General features: G+C 34.6%; 1 protein-coding gene across 6 annotated transcripts in view; it reads left to right on the plus strand.

The window, feature by feature from the left end:
- LOC144973680 (centrosomal protein of 112 kDa-like) overlaps positions 1 to 22,151 on the plus strand; it is a 108,889-nt gene that overhangs the window by 74,838 nt on the left and 11,900 nt on the right. For all 6 annotated transcript variants that reach the window (XM_078916456.1, XM_078916459.1, XM_078916455.1 and 3 more), the window contains 14 exons: positions 5,025 to 5,103; positions 7,328 to 7,467; positions 8,927 to 9,026; positions 9,809 to 9,927; positions 10,934 to 11,077; positions 11,615 to 11,769; positions 12,567 to 12,696; positions 13,290 to 13,382; positions 15,160 to 15,219; positions 15,691 to 15,770; positions 17,275 to 17,410; positions 18,195 to 18,302; positions 19,644 to 19,826; positions 20,964 to 21,107. In XM_078916456.1, the coding sequence (XP_078772582.1) occupies positions 5,025 to 5,103; positions 7,328 to 7,467; positions 8,927 to 9,026; positions 9,809 to 9,927; positions 10,934 to 11,077; positions 11,615 to 11,769; positions 12,567 to 12,696; positions 13,290 to 13,382; positions 15,160 to 15,219; positions 15,691 to 15,770; positions 17,275 to 17,410; positions 18,195 to 18,302; positions 19,644 to 19,826; positions 20,964 to 21,107 (1,671 nt within the window). The remainder of the gene's footprint in view (positions 1 to 5,024; positions 5,104 to 7,327; positions 7,468 to 8,926; positions 9,027 to 9,808; positions 9,928 to 10,933; positions 11,078 to 11,614; positions 11,770 to 12,566; positions 12,697 to 13,289; positions 13,383 to 15,159; positions 15,220 to 15,690; positions 15,771 to 17,274; positions 17,411 to 18,194; positions 18,303 to 19,643; positions 19,827 to 20,963; positions 21,108 to 22,151) is intronic.

The following is a 22,151-nucleotide window of genomic DNA, read 5'->3' on the forward strand; positions in this document are numbered from 1 at the left end:
AACACACCTACACGCATACACACACACACACACACACACTCATAATATAAGCAACGAGAGCACATCACAACAATGCCAATACACATCAACACTAATCACCACTACACAACGAAACAACTTTAGTTTGGAGTAAGAACTTTTCTACGGACATTACTATGGATTACGCCGACTGAAGACGTGTAAGACACAGAAACGAATCGTCTCGGCAATAAAAAATGTGACTATTTGCATTCTATATTAGCTCTAACCATCATTATCGAGCACTTGCGTACCTACGAGTACCCACCAACACTCATAAATATATATATATATATATATATATATATATATATATATATATATATATATATATATATATCTGTCTCTCTCTCTCTCTCTCTCTCTCTCTCACACACACACACTCACACACTCACACACACCGTCACTTTGCATTGTGCCCCTTAAAAAGAGAGACTCGCAAACGTTTTCCCGCTAGCCTTAATTGAATTTTTAAGTACACGAAATGTGCATAAAGCAAACCAATGTTTGTGTTTTATTTAGTTGGCAAATTTATGGTGTTACCACGTGATAGTATTAAGATTGATCTATGACCATCTTTATCTCCTCCATATAATATTATGTCAACCTGTAACATTCTTTTCACACATGAATAATCTTAACGCCACCTCCATGTATTCTATTTTGTCAAATCAAGCTTCACTGTTTCGTGTTACGATACAAAATATTTATTATCTTGAAAGAAAATTTCAATTTTCAAAAATAAACTAAATATCAAAATGTGAAAATTGGATTGATACGGATGGTACCATTGTACGCTGACACATGAGTGACAAAATATAGATATTAAATATGAGTCTTAACCCCCCCCCCCCCCCCCCCCCCCCAAAAAAAAAAAAAAAAAAAAAAAAAGATTTAAAAAAAAACCAACAACATATGCGCATCTTAAACACTTTGATCATTTCCTTAATCTACAAGGACTACATTAGGTTTTGTAGATTAGGGAAAGCATTAAAGTTTCTAAGAAGTTCCTATGTTGTTGGCTTTTTTTATTTCTAACATTATTCTAAGAAAAACGATTTATAACTCTCACACCCACGTTTGCTACAATATTTAATACCTGCATTTAATTTCCTTTCCTTTTAACTTTTTAGAGTGAACATAATGTAAACCTTTGCGTACTTGAGACACTGTTAAAATGTAAACATGAAAGAAAGTGACTTATCATATAAAAATCATTAAATATAAATTGAATGTAAACTTCAATTTAATTACAAAAAAACAGATAGAATGGACGTTTCGGGTTTCCCCTTTATCAACAAACAAGATGAATTAAACACTGCAGATGAATGAGATGATGTGGTAGTCGCGTTGTTAAGATGAATAATTATTATTATTCATTATTATATTATTCATCTTAACAACGCCACTACCACATCATCTCATTCATCTGTAGTGTTTCATTCATCCTGTTTGTTGATAAAGGGGAAACCCGAAACGTCCATTCTATCTGTTTTTGTAATTAAATTGAAGCTTACATTCAATTTCACATCGTTGTTTATTTCTTCGAGATTCGAGCAGCAACATTTACGTATAAAATCATTAGAATCTGTATTGAAGTGAGATCCCATATTTATGAATTAGGCCAAAATGTGCCCAATCTCTCCTATACATGTTTTATATTTCTTGCTTACCTTTTGCTTTATTCTATTTTGCCCATGATATCCGTGCATGAGATTGTATAATACAATGTAAGCATATGTTTTCACTCTCTCCTTACCAGCTATTTTTAGAATTTTACCCTAAACTTCATACTCATCTAACACAAAATTAGATTTTTCAAACAGAATAGTAACGAGTATATTCTATATTTTGTTCAGAAAAATAAGCTCTGCAACACAGTGTCGAGTTTTTATAGCTATAACTTACTATTAAATTGAAATCAGAATAAGAAAACTGTTGGCTGCGTCGTAACGAATGTGACGATTTTCCTATTGTTGATAAGGAGAGGGTTAAACTTACTTACTTACTTATCCGAACCAGCGACCACCTGATCTCTAGCCCTTCGGTCTTGTGCCATGACGTAGAAGTTAGATGTCTTTTGTAGTTGTTCCAGAGAGGGTTAAACAACTTGTTTATTTGTAATCATTTTCTAACAATCATTAGTCGATTACTCTCATGATTGAGACTTTTTTCTGCCCCAGGATTCAAATTTCATTCAAATTTCCTTCAGGATATCTCAGTTTTAAATTTCTGACTACACAAAGGGTATCTAACGAGTGACATGTAGGTACATTTGGTTACATTTACCCTAAATTGTCGTGCGGCTATGTGGTCTAGTGGTATGACTCTCGCTTTCGGCTCGGAAGTCAGGGTTCGAGCCTAGCTCGGCACATAGTTGAGTCCTTGGAAAGGCTCTTTATTCACATTCTCTCACCGTGCGCTGTCTCTGGAAAAAAAATTGTAATATCGCCTAACAGGCGTCATGTCCCGTCCTACACGTTAAATGTTGCATTTGACCAGATACCCCTTGTAAAGCACTTTGAGCTAGTTTAGGGGATATTGCGCTATATAAAAGCTCAATTAAATTTTAAAAAGTGTTTTCCAAGGTGTTAATGGTTGCATTGCTTTCCCTCCTGTAAATAGGAAATTGGGGGTAGCAATTTGAATATAATAATATTCTTGCTATTGCTTGTCGACGTTTTATCCAACAAGACTAAGAATAGTAGGGCTTACTAACATACTACTTTTGGTTTTGACATTACACCTTTATTTAATTTATGATTTTATAATAGAAAGAAACACTTATCCAGACACATTTCTGAGAAGAACAAAGGCAGTTGGATTATTGAGAGTTTGACTGTAGTGTTAATGACTGCTTTAGAAATTAGAGTGAATCTTTTTTCTCATATTGGATTGCTTTCGAGCTTCAGCTTCTTCCATTCTTCTTCTTCTTCTTCTTCTTCTTCTTCTTCTTCTTCTTCTTCTTCTTCTTCTTCTTCTTCTTCTTCTTCTTCTTCTTCTTCTTCTTCTTCTTCTTCTTATTATTATTATTATTATTATTATTATTATTATTATTATTATTATTGTTATTATTATTATTATTATTATTATATTTATTATTATTATTATTATTGTCTAATTCGAGGCCTAAAAGTTTATGACTCTCCAATGTTCAATAACTTTTGAAATCGTCATTAAAATTTTGTGGTTTAGTTTTCCAGCTTCTATGATATTATTTGTGTCTGATTTATGACAGCTAGCGTTAGCCTTGCCGTTCTATTTTCAAAAAGTAAATAATAATGTGAAATTGAATGTAAGCTTCAATTTAATTACAAAAACAGATCAAATGAACGTTTCGGGTTTCCCCTTTATCATCTAAACATTCATCTGTGGTGTTTCATTCATCCTGTTTTGTTGATAAAGGTGAAACCCGAAACGTTCATTTGATCTGTTTTTGTAATTAATTTGAAGCTTACATTCAATTTCACATTGTTATTTATTTCTTCGAGCTTCGAGCAGCAACATTTACATATTTTCAAAAAGGAAGTTCATGCTATAAAAAAGTATTTGTGAGGCTCAGAAATATTGATGACTTGGCCAAAAAAAAAAAACATATTCGGGTCAGATATGCATTTTTATTTTTTTGTATTCAATCAGCAAGAAATATAATATTTAATGCTTGATTAAAGATTTTAGTCTTAAACATTTATTTTTACGAATTCTTCTATTTATTCGAACTAACATTCAATTACATGAATTTTAACTCTCTCCTTACCGGTCATTTCCCGGATTTTCCTCAAAACTTCACACCCAACCTATACAAAAATAGATTTATTTCATTTACACACAAAATCTGTTAGTTCCTGCTATACATATGCCTTTCTGCTAAACGAGATCTTCAACACAGTGTTAATATACTTTAACTATAGCAAACATTTTTGTTCAAATATTATGATGTACAAAAGAAATCGGAATAAGAAAAATGTTGACTACATCCTAACGAATGTGACGATTTTCCTATAGGTGGTAAGGAAGGGGTTAAACCATGACTTAGGGGGAAATTTTAGGTGAGTTTTACGAACAATTAGAAATCAATTAGATTCAACTACACATATAGGCTATTCGTTTTACTCGTATAACTGTCTTCTAATCTTCCAAACATTAACCTTTCGATTCGATAATAATATTACCCAGTACTACCTCTCTTCAGCTGAAAATGTAATGATAACTTATATTCTTTTTTTTTTTTTGTCTATCTCTCTTAAAACTGAAATCTAAAAACATTTTTATTCTTCTTTTTATATAAATAATAATTAATGTTCTATTCCATTTTGTATCAATTTTCACTGTCGGAGAAATATTTTACTTATGTTTAAATACTTTTGTGGAAAGTATATTATTATTATTATTATTATTATTATTATTATTATTATTATTATTATTATTATTTATTATTATTATTATTATTATTATTATTATTATTATTATTATTATTATTGTTATTGTTTATATTATTATTATTATTATTATTATTATTATTATTATTATTATTATTATTATTATTATTATTATTATTATTATTATTATTATTATTATACTATTACTATTACTATTATTGAACTGCCTGCCTCACAGTTAAGTTCCAATAATGTAAGAAAGAGAGGTGCCTATTTTAGGGTCCTGAGAAATAAAGGCTTAACTGCCAATTTCTTTTTACATCATGCTTGGCATATTTTTTCTCTCATAAAGCTTATTAGAAGGTAGAGCGTTTAAAGAACATCTAGTTATAAAGCGTTTTTATCTATTTTCCAACTCTTTAGGAAGCATTTAATTTACACATTGTTTTCAGTGCAGCTTTCAATATTTTCTTTCATTTCTTGCATACAAAAAAAAGATAAATAAATAAAAGAAAAAGAAAAACGAATGTGAAATTGCGCCGAAGATTTTTTTTTTATATATACGACATGGTTTCATTTTATATTGACTTTTCATGTGATATTTCTGGATCTTTCTATCATCTTCAGTATTCTCTGACCCACGACACAGACTGGACCAAACCCTACAACAACATGTCCCTGGCATCATCTGTCTCTTTGCCAAAAGGTAAATTCATTCATATTAGAAGATAATGGGGGCAATCTATATTCATGTTTTCGTCCAACCGAGTCATCAATCACATGATTTGTTGCTGTACAACGATTAGATATTTCTTAACAACTTGGACCCATCGTCTCAAAATGGTATTATGTCGGAACGAACCAGATGCTTAAAAGCCGAAGTAAATGTTAAACTGGTCAAAAATATAAATTGTTGGCATTAGCACCCTAAAATATGGTATCCATTCTCTTCAATAAAGCATACAAACTCAACACAAGTCTGATATTTCTGGCTATAAATTCAATTTTCAACATCTAACCAACCCGACTTAATACCGTTTTGAGGCGAAGGGTCACAAATGTAAACACGCTGCTTTGTTTATGAAAGTTGTAAATATACCCGTGTGTCAAGCTGAACAAAATGACCAATCGTGATGTAAAATATTTGAAAAGCTGTGAATACTTTTCACTATGTGGGTCATTTTGAGCACGCTTTGCAATGTGACCAATGACCTCGAGCACATGGAAAGGGGACATAGATCATTACAAACAAACGGTCATTACACGACATCAGGAAAGAAATAAAATACAAATTCTACAAATCCTTTGTTAGGCATACACCTGTCTGTTTGAGACGCTCACCACAAATCAGAAATTCAAGAAATCATAAGAATACAAAGTATGGCAGTTAAATTTATTAATCAAAACAATAAAGAGATTTAAAAAATAGCAAGAACTGATTTAGATCTTGAACTGTTACAACAGAGAAGAAAGCGTGAAATTACCTCCCGGTGATATTTAACAAATTAACCCTGTTCTTACCAACCATAGGAAAATCGTGACATTCGTTACTATTCAACCAGCACTTTTATCAATCAGATTTCTTTTGTAAATCACAAATTTAAAGAAACATATTTTATTATAGCTATAAAAACGTGGCACTGTGTTGTAGAGTTCATTGTGCTGATCAGTATTATGCATAGAATGTATTTGTTGCTTTTCTGTTTGAGTAAGAAAAACATATTTTTGTGTTCGGTGGGTGTCGAATTTTGGGGAAAATTCTAATAATGGTTGGTAAGGAAAGGGTTAAGAGGAAGCCATCCAAGTTTATGGTTCCCCACTTTAGAGTGGACCTTCACTTTTACCTATTCATACCGTCAACTTTGAGGCAGTGGCAAAGTCTCACATCGCCAGTGAAAAAAACAATGTAAAAGCCTGGGGAATCTTTAAAAATGTTGAAGTAACGACCTAACAAGGAAGAGTAAGATAAGCTATTGTGGCTGCTTTCATTGGTTCATTGTATGTTTTACGGTGTAATATTCTATATGCTGTTTGGCTCAACTCATATAGCAGTTCTGTAATTGGAACTGCAATGGTAGTGATAATTTGTCATGATGATTAAAGGTAATTATGATGATGGCAATGACAATGATAATAATTACGATGATGAGGCGAAGGAAGAGGAGGAGGAGAATGAAAACATTGCTACACTTATGAATTGTACACTTTCAACAATTTACTGTGCACATTATTTAAAGATAACTTGTATAAACTTCTAATCTACAAAAGTGTTTAAATAGAAAGTAAGACGCACCAAGTTGTGGAACATTCCCCAATAACGTAGTGTAATTGAATCATGGCAATGTAGATGTTGCTGCTCGAAGCTCGAAGAAATCAATAACAATGTGAAATTGAATGTAAGCTTCAATTCAATATACGAAAACAGATAAAATGGATGTTTCGGGTTTCCCCTTTATCAACCAAACAGGATGAATGAAACACTACAGACGAATGTAGTCTTTCATTCATCCTGTTTTGTTGATAAAGGGTAAACCGGAACGTCCATTTTTATCTGTTTTCGTATATTAAATTGAAGCTTACATTAAATTTCACATTGTTATTTGAATCATAGCATAGTATAAGCAAGCATTAGAAATCATGAGTGGGCTTGTATTGTTGGATATTCGTTATTCATTTTTTTTCGTTTTTCAGTTTTGATTTAGTCTATGACTCTTTACTTTTTTGCAAGGGTTATGATTGTGGGGATTTAATCTGTTCAATGTTTAGATCTGTGTACAGCACAGGGATAGGATAATTGAAAGGTAGTCTGCTCCCCTTTACCTCGAAAGATATTGATACACGTTTGAGATGTATGGCTCCAAAAACAGTATCAGTAAGTAATAGTTAATGAATAACGACTCAATTGTCCAATCCTTTTCTTAAATTCCCAGGCACTACTTTCTATGATGACCTGCCTAGCTATCACAAACCAACTGACAGAGAAGTTGCAGTGCGTACCAAAATGATAGAGGCCAAATTCCACGAGGAAAAGCTGAAGTTGCAACAAAAGCACGATGCATCAGTACAGAAGGTGAGAAGGGATGGAGAAATATCTATCAGTATCAATACATTGCAGCTAAATTAAATTAAATTGAGCTTTATATAGCGTAATATCCACTAAATGTGCTCAAAGCGCTATACAAGGGGTCCCTGGTCAACAGCAACATTTAACATGTAGGACGTGACATGACGCCTGTTAGGCGATATTACAATTTTTCAGGCAAAGACAACGTTGTTAACGACCAGGTACTCATTTTACACCTGAGTACGGTGAGAGAATGTGAGTAAAGAGCCTTTTCCAAGGACTCAACTATGTGCCGAGCTAGATAATTTTGATGAGTTTGATGCATTTCAGAATGTCTAAGAAAAAAAATTAGTCATTGAGTGCCATTAGGCCCTCAGAGCTGGGGTTTATCCCCGTTTCTATAGTGTGAAATGGACAATAGCAATTGCTTGCTATCCTTATATAGCAGTGCTGATGGTTTTCCTCGGATCCGCGGAAATCCTCGATCTTGGAGTCCAGAGGTGGAATTTCCTCCTTTTAAAAATTATATTTTCGCGAAACAATGTGGTAGCAATTAGAGAGTTGATGTGTGGTGGAACACACAGGTGCAGTTTCCACTCTCCCGAAGTTTGCTAGAGTATCAATGATTATCATCTCAATTGCTCTAAAAGTGGGGTTTAGTGCAGTCAAAATGGAGCTTAAAGGCAATCGTTCAACATTTTCCTACTTTTTCACTTTTTGTCACCATCAGCACTGATATAGGAAACTAGTCTATCACAAAGTACTTTCCACCAGTTCTAACAGACCCAGCTGGGTGGACAAGGGATCAGGAAAAAAAGTCTTGAATACACCCAGGATTGATCTTTTTGCTTGAAAAGCGAGTGCTTTACCAACTGAGCTATGGAGACTGTCTAAAATGTCTGAAATTTGAAAGAAAAAAATCAAAATTGCTTCACAGGATTTCATCAATTTGTCTTTTTCATTTAGTCCAATATAACAGTTTATTTAGATAGATTTTTTGGAGAGTGTTAATTGTCATCATGATGAAATAAATCTTTGGTATACAAGCAATTGATAACAATACGGTGGAAATAATTCATTCTCGTCAATGAAATAATGAAATGAAAATTTAATTGATTTTCAGTGTCACAAAAAGGGGAAAAGAGAATTTTCTTGAACAATATAATCACTCATTAGATTACTTTAATGTATATTCACCCAGTTCCTTTTGTTCGCTATTATTTTCACAAATATGTTGTTAAAAGTCAACATATTGCTTGGAGATGCACCATATCTGTAGACAATATTAGAGTACCAGTTTGTTTTTGAAGTTTTTGGGGATTTCTTCTCTTTAATTATATCGTCATTGTGTCATTATTTATGTTTGTATTTTATGTTAGAGATTATTTTTTTCTTGATTTTTTTTTTTAAATTATAAAAACGTTTTGTAACAGTTATCAAGTAATTTCAACCATTTTAAAATTAGATTTTGGACAGGAAGAATGCAGAAATCGAAGATGTCAAAAGTCACTATCGGTCCAAAAGCAAGGACATGGAGGATGCCAACTGCAAATTAGAGAAGAAAGGTGACAAACTCATTTATTTGTGTACTTAGTTTGCTTTTTTGTCCTTTTTAAAAATTTGTCTTTTCCGTGTAAATTCCTAAAAACTCAATAAGCAGGTTTGTATCCCTAAAAGTTGACCCCAAATTAATGACAATAGGTGACATTTTGAACCAAGATATATCATGGAATGCGGAGGGAAGGGTTAGGGATGTTGCAGATACGATTACGTTGGAGTTGAAGAGCATCCATCAAATTGTAATCAATTCACTTAATTTATCATTTGTGACCAACCATTTCAAATCGGTATCATGTCGGATGGTGATAGAGGGACTGAACATATGATAAGCCATGTGAAACTTGAGTTCAATTTACACGTGTTACCGAAGACAATCGATTTTAGTCCTTTCATATGCCAAACATATGGGGGAAAAAAATCATATTTCTGATCATTTCAAATTTAAATTTGATTTTCAGCATCAGATTCATCCAGACATATTTCCATTTATAGGCAATGGGCCACATGATTCACCCAAATATATTTCCGTTTATAGGCGGTGGGTCACATGATTCACCCAAATATATTTCCATTTATAGGCGATGGGTCACATGATTCACCCAAAATATTTCCGTTTATAGGCAATGGGCCACATTTAACCATGGAAAGTAGGTATATGATATTATGTTTTCCAAGAATCTTTAATGTTAAATTTAGTTGCTAAAAATTGAATAAGGTTATAAATTGACAGCACAGGAAGCAATGTGTCTCTATGTGATCTTTTCATCCTTTCTTTCATTTCTCTCAGTTCAAACATTACTCAAAGAGGTAGAGTATGTGACACAGAATAAAGACAAACAGATTGGAGAAATGAAGAAACTTGCAGAGGACTCCAATGAGACAAGGAGGAATGAATTTGAAAAACGAGTAAGTTTTTTTCGTTTCTTCTTCGTTTAAAGAAACAACGTTTTCATAACGTGTGATAATAACCCTCTGTTTGGAACGCCTTACCACAGAACATTCGTGAAAAAGAATCTTTGTCTATTTTTTTGAAATGTTCGCTTAAAACATATCTGTTTCGATTTTAGTAGATGGTATGAGACGCAAGATGGGTGTCTGGTTTGTGTTGTGTTGTGTGTGTGTGTGTAGTTGTGTGTGTAAATGAGTATATTTCAGCCAAAGTAATTTGTAACTTAAGCGCTTAGAGTCTGGTGTCTCCAAGTTATAGCACCATATAAGTTTTCAGCATTATTATTACTATTAAAAACTAGTTGATTTCTTTTTTCAAATCATGTTTGAACTTGTATAAGATTTGATAGATAAATAGAAATAGGGTAACGTCATTCCAAGAGACAGAAAAAGGTAATTACGTGCCTCTTGACAAAGAGAACATTTCCATCAATGGCATTTGCCATGATAGACTAGCACTTTGACTTTGACAGCAAAGAGACATGAAACCAGAAGAGTCAACGGTCGAAGAATTGTATAGAACGGCCATGTATATTTTAAAGGGGGAATAGAGTGGAAGGGAGGAAGAGGGCATTGTGGTAATGATACCGTTTATTTTTAAAATAGTTTAAAATAAGAAAAAAAATTAAAAATGAAATTCCCTTCCAGAGGGGAAATTTGTCTCTAGGGTCTATTCCAGGGGAAGACTGGTATAACCCAGGCGTTAACCTTATTGCAGCGCTGCAAACTGAGCTAGGGCGAGGTGACTTGCTCAAGGCCACACAGCGCCGTGGTGGGTGATCGAACTCGGTACCTTTCGGATATGAAGCAAAGACCATACCGCTGAGCCACACTGCCCCTACTGGTGTTTCCACCCGATTGTTTCTTCTTCATATAAAAAGTCGATTGCCGTAGACTGACCATATACTATCATCGTTACTTATCCAGAAAAAGCTTTACTCAGGATTTTTTTTTATCCCTGCAGCTCCATGATGTGATGACAGAGTTTGAGCAGGAAAAATTCGACATGCAAAAGCAACACACCCAAAACATCCAGGAGATTCTGGACGACACCAACAGTCGTCTGCAGCGAATGGAAACGGAATACAGTCACCAGACAACTACAACGGTATGGCACTTTACATGTTATGAAAGCAAAGTTGGTAGGAAGGAAAAAAATAGAAGAAAATTGTCTCAAAAATAGTCTCCTTATAGTTAAGGTGGAATTTTTGTAAATATACTTTCTCTCACTTTTTTAGATAGAGGCAGAAGAGGGGTAAATAAATAATTCATACAGTTTGTCTTTCATCTTATTTATGGATTCAGTGCCTTGTTTCCCACTTATCATAAGTGTTTGGCAATAAAAGTTGTGTAATGGCCAGTGCTCGACTGTTACTGTCGCAGTCATCGTCGTTTTTCATTGTGGTTTGTTATCATATTTCTGAGAGAAACCAAATGTAAATATTTTTGGCCTATAATTTATGAAAGAGTCAATATACGTTTTCAGCTTAGTGTGACACAAACAAGTGACATTCTGTTTAATGCAAGGAAAATAGTAAGGTATTGTTTTAGAAGAATTCTTAGAATTCTCATTTTATAAGATTTTATGAATTTTAATTGTTGTAAATTGATTTGACATAGCATTATACATTTACTTTTCCCCCAGACCAATGTGATAAAAGAGCTGGAATCTCGAGTCCAACAGTTGATGACGGAAGTGGATAGCACCATTAATCAGAGGTCCGCAGTGGAGAAAGAAAAGAATGAGGCACTCAGTCGTTTGGAGAAATTGACAGATGAATACGAAAGACTGAAAGAGAAGTAAGCTTAATTTGTATGCATGTCAAAATGGTAATTATCTTATTTCTTTTTATCTCTCATTTAAAAAAAGAATTAAATGAAAAAAATTGTTTTAATTTGATGATTTTGACTTAACTAGAACTTTTTTTTTTGAAGGTATGTGAAATGCAACAAAGAAAATTTGCCTTCCCTAACAAAACTGCTTACTTAAAACCAGCATTGCTCATTTCTTCGTCGAAGATATTCTGAGACATGATTCTTTAGTCCATACTTTAATATCCTTGTATTAAGATTTGATTTTTTGAATTTATGTGTGTATGTTTTTGTAAGTCTTTTGGGGTTTTTTTTCATTATATATTCATATATATGTATATTCATATTTATATTTTCATTTTTGTTTTAGTTTATATGTCAATAATGCCTGAATCCTTATATTTTAAGTAAATAAATTAATATTTACTTTTTATCAATATCATTCTTTTATTATTTTTCAAAATTTACGGAGACAACACTGTTACCAGCATGATACTCATTTTACTTCTGAGTATGGTGAGAGAACGTCAGTAAAGAGCTTTTTCCAAAGACTGAAATTTGCGCTGCACAGAGCTGTAGTCGAACCAGAAGTCTACAGGTCCAAAGGCAAATGTCATACCACTAGACCACAATAAAGCCACACATTTTAGCTGTTGAATTGCACCGCCAAAGGCATATTCATTTTTATCATTATACAGTAAAGTAGTAACAGTATAAGCTGTCAAATACATGTTTATTCAATTCTAACACCTTTGCATCTCTTCTTTTTCCACCCCATAAACTAGGTCATCCCAAATGGAAAGGCAGCACCACGTGACAACTGAGACACAAGAACACAATCTGAGAAGTTTGAAGAATAAAACAGAGGCCAGTCTGGAATATCTTAAACAAGAAAATGCCATCGCTGCCAGCAAGGTAGGGAAATCTTATTCTATCTTATTTAAGGCTGAATATATGGCTTGTACTTTAAATGCCTTAAACAATAGGGAACAAAAAAGTAATATCAAAAAAACTGATTCCAATCCCATTGGAAGTGTAAAACCATTCCGGAGGACTAAATTATACTTTGTGTAAATGATCTTCTGGTTTCAGAGTGATGGCATCTTATTTTCTAGTCTAAATATATGCTGGTTGTCAACATTGCTATTGTTCGTCCTGTAATCCTCAGAATCAGCTTATACATCCTTCTACTAAAATAGTTATGCCACTATATATATATATATATATATATATATATATATATATATATATATATATATATATATATATATATATTATATATATATATATATATAGAGAGAGAGAGAGAGAGAGAGAGAGAGAGAGAGAGAGTGCTGGCACAAAAAGGATGCAACAGGTAACGTTCCCTTAATTTAAACAGGAATATTGTTCTCCATGACCTGTAATAGTAAAACCCCATAAACTCTTTATAAGACTGCATGTTGCAATCAGCATTTTTTAATATGGATTGACTTTTGCGTATTTAAATTTCATAATTTGTTTTTCAGGCTGCTGATACGATCAAGGAGTTGGAAGATAAAATTGAACAATTGAAGAAGGCAGTGAAAGAAACAGAGGAGCAGAGACACAGACAGATAAGGGTCAGTTGAGCTTGAGCTGGAGCTTTTATATAGCGCAATATCCACTAAATGTGCTCAACGTGCTTTACAAAGGGTCCCTGACCAACAGCAACACGTAACATATACAATGAGACATGACGCCTGTTAGGCGATATTACATTTTTTTTTTCCGACAGAGACAACACTGTTATCGACCAGGTACTCATTTTACACTGGAGTACTGTGAGAGAATGTGAGTAGAGAGCCTTTTCCAAGGACTCAACTATGCGCCAAGCGATGCTCGAACCCAGGACCTTTCGATCCGAAAGCGAGTATCATACCACAAGACCACATAGCCTTACAGTTGCCATTCATGTTATTGAAACTGAGCAACAAGACGTTATTACTAAGCGATACTAAGCTGCTAGAATCGTGGACTTTATGTAAAACGTAATAAGCAAAAACGAATATAACAGCTTTAAAAAAGAACGTTTTGGGCTCAAAATCATTCTTCAGCCAACAACGACAAAAAAAAAACAATGAAAAAAATACATTACTAAAAAAACAGATCGATGGTAGAGAAATATTTGGCACATCTTTGTTTCTTTAACAAGGCGTTATTTATATGAATAAAGTTTTATATTTATAAGTAACAACAAGAGATGAAGAGATGAGTAGGAAAGTGCCAGAAGACAATAGAGAATGAAAAAAAAATTTTAATAACATTTTTTTCGTAGCGGTCATGGGGGTTTGAACCATGACCTTACTGGTACGACAACTCCGCCTGGCCAGTGAGAGCGTGATTCTACTGTATGAGCTATCCACGATCCACGAATTTTTATTCTCTATTGTCTTCTGGCACTTTCCTACTCACTTCATCTCTTGTTGTTACCAACATAAGTGCCTGCTCCACTCACTTTTCTATATTTATAATTTGCATTTAATCATGTTTTTCTTTTTCGATCAACCAAAAATGAATCTTTTTAAAAATAAAAAAAATAAATTCCCTTTATTCATCCCTAAGGGGAAATTTTTCTTTAGGGTCTATTCCAAGGGAAGACTGGAATAACCCAGGCGTCAGCCGCAGTGCAGCGCTGCTAAGTGAGCTAAGGCTAGGTGACTTGCTCAAGGCCACATAACGCGGCGGGTAGTCGAACTCGGTACCTTTTGGGTACGAAGCAAAGACCATACCGCTGAGCCACGCTGTCCCATCGTCACCATTTAAAAAAAGAAATCAATCAAATATAGAAGATGGTCTATGATTTAAAATCAATGCCAGCTCCTGATTATTTCTTTTAAATATAAAACTAAAGCAATCAGCATAGATTTGAAACTGTATTTCATCGCATCACAGTGAGATCTAGAAAGTCCATATCTTAAGTTATGAATCACCGTTTTTTCACGTTTGATTTCATTATTCTTTGCTATGTTAATGAGGAAGAGTAGTGACATTGCATGTATCTTTTTAAAAAAATAATTGAGCTTTATATAGCGCAATATCCACATAATGTGCTCAAAGCGCTTTAAAAGGGGTCCCTGGTCAACAGCAACATTTAACATGTAGGACGGGACATGACGCCTGTTAGGCGATATTACAATTTTTCTGGCAAAGACAACGCTGTTAACGGCCATCTTTTTTTTAATACTATAAATATATATACTATAGATATTACAGAAATTAATCTAGAATATTTATGTCAATTGCTTGTATTATTAAGTATTAGAAACCAGGTTTTTTGGGTTAATTCTTTTTCTCATTTCTGTAAAATGATAATTTTTATTTGTCATCTAATTCGATTATTCTGATTCTCTTTAATAGGAATTAGAACAGGTGCACCAACAGGACAAACTCCATGCAGAAAACCTTCATGATAAACAGGTAAATATAAATTTTTGAAAAAAAAACAACAAAAGTATCAATATTATCATCCTCCTCCTCCTTCTCCTCCTCCTCCTTCTCATAATCATCATCAACACCATCACCATCAATGGACTGTTCATGATTTAGGTTTTCATTAAAATTAATTGAGATGTTAATTATTGTCAATAATGTACTCTCAAAGTTTCTCTTAAGCATAAACTTTTGTTTAATAAACAAAATATTAATGATAATAATGATAAAGGCATTATAGACAGTCACCTGTAGTAGTATATTTGATAAGTAAATAGCAGGTATTTTGTGGAACCGATGCTACTGGAGTAACTTTCAACAATATAACTGTCAAGCAAATTATTGAGGAAGAATAATTCAAAGAACTTACAGTATCTATTGTATCTCCATTCATATGAATTTCAGTTTATGACGTAATGCTACAATTTTATCTAATTTCACCTAATAAATATATTTTAGGTAAGGAATATGAAGAAAGAAATGGAACAACAGGATGCTGACTGGAGCAAAAAGATGTCAAAAGCAGAGAAAACCATCAAGTAAGTTAATTTGCACGCCATCTTGACCCGTGCTTTTATCAGACATCCCACTTGACTAATTTGACTTAATCCTCTGTGCTCCTCATCGATTTTGGGTCTCTACGAGCGCCCGCCATCTGCTTTTGTCCTTGGCCATCTTCTTTGTAGCCTCCCAAGCGGTGCCTGCCATCTTCTTTGTAGCCTCCCAAGCGGTGCCTGCCATCTTCTTTGTAGCCTCCCAAGTGGTGCCTGCCATCTTCTTTGTAGCCTCCCAAGTGGTGCCTGCCATCTTCTTTGTAGCCTCCCAAGTGGTGCCTGCCATCTTCTTTGTAGCCTCCCAAGTGGTGCCTGCCATCTTCTTTGTAGCCTCCCAAATGGTGCCTGCCATCTTCTTTGTAGCCTCCCAAGTGGTGCCTGCCATCTTCTTTGTAGCCTCCCAAGTGGTGCCTGCCACCTTCTTTGTAGCCTCCCAAATGGTGCCTGCCATCTTCTTTGTAGCCTCCCAAGTGGTGCCTGCCATCTTCTTTGTAGCCTCCCAAGTGGTGCCTGCCATCTTCTTTGTAGCCTCCTAAGTGGTGCCTGCCATCTTCTTTGTAGCCTCCCAAGTGGTGCCTGCCATCTTCTTTGTAGCCTCCCAAGTGGTGCCTGCCATCTTCTTTGTAGCCTCCCAAGTGGTGCCTGCCATCTTCTTTGTAGCCTCCCAAGTGGTGCCTGCCATCTTCTTTGTAGCCTCCCAAGTGGTGCCTGCCATCTTCTTTGTAGCCTCCCAAGTGGTGCCTGCCATCTTCTTTGTAGCCTCCCAAGTGGTGCCTGCCATCTTCTTTGTAGCCTACCAAGTGGTGCCTGCCATCTTCTTTGTCGCCTCCCAAGTGGTGCCTGCCATCTTCAGTTTGTGAGACAGTGATTGCCTCTATGTCGGTTTGTCAGACACCTTCTGTGTTCCTTGGGAGTTCCAGTTGAGGGACTGGTGGGTGACATTTCATTGCTCCCTGGTCTTCTCGTTGTGTGACTGTGACTGACCCATCTCCATTTCTTCCTCCTAATTTAGATGCGGATGGGTTCTTGGTTTGACTTTCTCCATAACAACTAATACAAATGCTAATTCAATTTATATATATACTGTTGTTTTTTGGGGTCAACGCTGGCCAAATTGAAATTAAGAGCATTTATTTAAATTAGAGCATTTATATTGCGCAACATCAACTGAACGTATTCAGAGTGCTTTACAAGGAGTCACTAGCCAACAGCAACTCTTAAACAAATAAGATGCGACATAATGCCTGTTAGTCAATAGTACATTATTTTCATCAGAGACAAAGGTGTTAATGGCCAGGTACTCATCTTATGCCTGAGAACAGTGAGAGAATATGAGTAAATAGCCTTTTCCAAGGACTTAACTATTAGCAGATCAGAGCCGGGCTCAAACCTGGGACCTTCTAATCCGATAGCAAGTGTCATACCACTAGACCACATTGCCGTACTATTTGGATTCCCTTTTAATTGTTTTGTTCCTTTACATTTTCAGGGAGAAAGAAGAAGAGATTAGCAAACTGAAGGAACAGAAACAGCAACAAACAATTCAGTCAGAGCAAGCTCTGGAGGAATTCAAATTACAAGTAGAAAAGAACCAAGCTCGAATATACGATGAAATGAAGCAACAGGTTTGTCAAATTATTTATTTTTATGTTATTATTACAGTGATTGTTTGCATGTGATTTGAGAGAGTTCAGTAAAATATCTCATTCCAGTCAACTTTTTTCCAGCAGTTATCATGGCATAATATAAATTGGCTTTTTCAGACTTAAAATTTGTCTTCTTTAATGTATGGCATCCTCAATTATCGTCCAAGTAATCTGTGCATAGTAAAGGAAAGTGAATCTAGTGACGGAATTAGAATTTGCAATTTATCTTTCTGTGAGGCATGAACTAGGTGTCCATTTATTACAGAATGAATAGATTAGATTGGGGGTCTTGATGACTCAGTTGGTAAAACGCTCGCTTCACACTCAAAGGGACCGAGTTTGATCCAGGGTGAAATTGAGATTTTTACTGGCCCCTCTGTCCACCCAGCAGTGATTGGGTAGTTGGATCTTTTAGATCTGGCAGAAAGTATTTCGCATCCAAAGGGTAGCATGCAATTGCTATTGTTTATTTTGTGTGATAGAAAATGGATTAAACTCCAGTTCCATGGGCCTCATGACTCTGAAGCACTACTTCATGGAAGCTAGTATAGAGCCTTTTATTTGTATAGACTACCATTTATTTAATTCCATTTGAGCTTATGACTTGTGATTTTTTAATCATTCCTTTAGTTATTTGTGGCCACTAACAACTCCCATCTAATATAAAAACGTTTTACTATTAAAAAATAATTGCCTTAAGTGATTGTAAAGTTTTAAAAGCTTTATACTGTAAATTTTTTACCCAAACGTATTTTTACTCCAGATGGAACAGGTAGAGGGCGACCTGACAAAGTCTAAACAAGCCAGAGAAAAACAGGCCAAGGAATTTACGAGGCAAATGGAAGACATGGGATTCAAGCATCAACACGAGGTCATTGTTTCTCTTTTACAGCTTTGACATTGGTTTTCATTTTCATTTTCAAAATAATTTTACCTCTCCAGTCTTATTTCTTTGAATTGCAATGAGAAGATGCAGCCGTACCGCCTTCGTATAAAAAAAAAAGTATATATTATTCTCTATATCATTGACAATATTTAAAAACAATATATTACTTTTCATAAATCAATTTGTAGAGATTAAATGTAAGGTTAAAGTATTACTCTTTCTCTTGTCATACATAATAAGCTCATTTTCTTAGTGTAATTTCGCCATTTTACCATGTCCTATTAGTTTTAAAACGTTTTATTGCACTAGCAAATCAGTTGTATTCAAATTTATATTTCTTTTAATACAATTCTTACTTATCACAGTCTGTAACCAGGTACTCATTCTTACCTGAGTTGGTAGGGGAATTGCATCTGTGCTATTTGAGCATTTGTTCAATGCAAGACACGTTTATATCTATCAATTGACCTCACCTAATGACTTGACTTAATAAAAAATACCCAGATAATATCCAGATTCACAGTTCTTGTCTCAATGAAAGTCAGGACCATTTTTCATCATTGTGCGGCTATGTGGTCTAGTGGTATGACACTCACTTTCGGATCGGAAGGTCCTGGGTTCGAGCCTTGCTCTCGGCGCATAGTTTGTCCTTGGAAATGGCTCTTTACTCACATTCTCTCACCGTACTCAGATGTAAAATGAGTACCTGGTTGTTATCAGCATTGTCTTTGTTCGAAAAATTTTAATATCGCCTAACAGGCGGCATGTCCCGTCCTTCATGTTAAATGTTGCTGGGACCTCTTGTAAAGCACTTTGAGCACATTTAGTGGATATTGCGCTAGATAAAAGCTCATTTTTTAAAGCTCAAAGCTCATTGCTTTATTCATAGGTTAACCATGTTCAATTTCTAAATTTTGTTATTTGAATAAACATGTTTACCATCACTTTGTTGTGCTATGTGCTCTAGTGGTATGACACTCGCCTCCGGATTGGGAGGTCCTGGATTTGAGTCCCGCTCTCTGCATAGCGGTGCATAGTTGAGTTGTTGAAAAAGGCTCTGTAGTCACATTCTCTCATCGTACTCATGTGTAAAATGTGTACCTGGGTGTTAACAGTATTATCTCTGACGGAAAAAAATTGTAATATCGCCTAACGAGTGTCATGTCTTGTCCTAAATGTTAAGTATTGCTGTGGGCAAGGGACCCCTTGTAAAGCGCTTTGAGCACGTTAAGTGGGTATTGTCCTGTATAAAAGCTCAAGTTTTTGGGGGTTTTTTTCAATGAACCATATGATAATAGGTGTTTGTTGTGTGTGGCATGTCAACAGATTGCAGAAATAAAGATGAACGGAGAGGCAGAGAAGTCCCAACTGATGAGAGAATTCCATGTTCAAAAAGAATTCATTATCTCAGAACACGACAAAGAAGTGGACAACCTGAAAGACGTGCATAGAACGGAAGTCCAGGCATTGGAAGCCAGGCTGAAAGAAAGACAGGACAAGGCAGACAAGGTTTGGGCTATTTCTTTTAAAAGTAATAAACAAAATCTAACAACTGCCTAGGTTTTTAAGTAATGTATTTTTGTTATAATAGAGTCTCTAAATAACCTAAGAATGGCCAAATGTGACTTAAAAAAGCAACACAGATTTCATGCGCACCGCAGAGGATCGTGATTCGTGGAGACAGCTGACCGGCAACGTGTTCAAGAGTACAAGCCACGATGGATGATGATGATGATTGTTGTTTTAATTGTTTTTCGTTGTTGGCTAAAGAAGTGGTTTTGAGATCAAAATGTTCCGTGTTTGGTATTTTGTTATTTTTTGAAGCTGTTATAATCATTTTCGTTTATTACTTTTTACAAATTACATCTTCTATCAGATTAGTATCATTTTGACTTGTTTTATTTCTTAGAGACCTACTGTCTTTATCTAGGCATTATTTAAGAGTGACCCAAAAGCAGACAATTCTATTCAAAATCAAATTTGTCAGAATACTAACAAACATTTTTTTCTATCCTCTTCCTTGAATCATATCAGTGTAACTTAATTTAATTAATTAAGATATTTAATCCAATTTAAAAAAAAACAAACTAATCTGTGCCGTATTTGGGCTGTGAGTAACATTTCTTCTCCTGATTCCTTTTGTGGGATGCAATTTTTATACATGTTCGTTAACCTAATAAATCCGTGTAGGTGTGTGGTATGTCATTTTATTTTGTAGGCATCTCAATCCAATCCTATAAGGGCCGGAGGAGATTTTCACGTTTAGTTTCATATCAGGTTAATATTTTTGACTTGGCAAATAGAGTTAGCTTCTGTGATTGTTTTTTGTTTGTTTTTTTATCGAGATTAGTTTAATGCCTTTTCAGTCCATAAGAAAAATCTTATGTTTACTTCAATTTCATAAAATGCTTAAGGCATGGGCAATGGTTAGTTGTGATGTGGATGGAGATTTTGTTTAACTTTTGGGAGAGGTAATGTAAATGTTGCTGCTCGAAGCTCGAAGAATTAAAATTAGTCCCTTCTACTCATTTTGTGATGACCCCTGGCCTGTCTCGATTATTTCTCAAGATAAACCTTTTAAAAAATTATGTTGAGTACGGGGAAAAAAATACAATTTATTTGTTTGATTTATTTTTTATCTGCTAGTCATGCTTGGACTCTGAGCGAATAATCCGTGAATTGAGGGAAGAGCTGGTCCAGGCAAACCAACTACGCAAACAGCAGCTAGTGGAGCTAGGTCTTCTCAGGGAGGAGGAGAAACAGAAAGTACACCGGGACCATGAGGCAGAGGTAAAACAGCAATTTTGGTTTAACTCACTCAGCCCTATCACCGACTATATCCGTAGTTTACCCATGCCTATTTATTACATTTCTAGGAGACAAATTATAGGTGTTGTATCAAAGCTATTGTTTTTAGTTTTTATATGTTAATGGTAGTTGAATAAAACTTCCTATGTACATGCTCATTTTTAATACATTTTTTCCAATATTGAAAAATAGCAAAAATCTCTAGGATTGAGTGATTTAACATTTCAGGCACGGCAACTGGGAGATAGAGATAGGCCTTTATCATCCATTTCGTGAGCTTTGTTTTTCTGAATTAATTTCTAAAAACAAACTGGTTTCATGAATATGGACATACTTATTCAATCTTGTAGGAAACAATTTTTTTAGTATTTCTACAGCTAAGAGCACAGCCTATCCGTAAATGCTGGTATATGAATGGTTTAAAGCAAAACGGTTGAGTCATATAAATACTCTCTCTCTCTCTCTCTCTCTCTCTCTCTCTCTCTCTCTCTCTCTCTCTCTCTCTCTCTCTCACCATAGCCCTTGTCATAAGTAAAGGTGACATATAATTGTAATAAACATCTGAACATGTGTGTATGAAACAGTGCCGGACAAAACAGAAAGAAAATACAAGAAAAAAAAAAACATCCCTTAAAATCAACCTACCCGCCTCCTAATCTATCACTATAAATTCAATAGCAATATGACAGTTGCTCATAATTAATATTACACACAACTCATTGCACCTTAAATATAGATGTGTATGATCGTGCTAGTGTAAATGCTAGTTTATATAGTCTTGAGTGATTGTAAAGCGCCATAGAGCACTTGTCAGTGGATTAATGGGCTCTATATAAGTATATATTATTATTATTATTATTATCATCATCATCATCATCATCATCATCATCATCATCATTATTATTATTAATATTATTATTATTATTATTATTATTATTATTATTATTATTATTATATATTATTCTATTCCTGTTGTCAAAATATGATTCGTAGTATTGGGTCATAATTTGGATCTAAATTTAGATA

Source organism: Berghia stephanieae, chromosome 5, assembly GCF_034508935.2.
Source record: "Berghia stephanieae isolate SIO BIC M18660-M18661 chromosome 5, UCSD_Bste_1.3, whole genome shotgun sequence".
Classification (NCBI taxonomy): domain Eukaryota; kingdom Metazoa; phylum Mollusca; class Gastropoda; order Nudibranchia; family Aeolidiidae; genus Berghia; species Berghia stephanieae.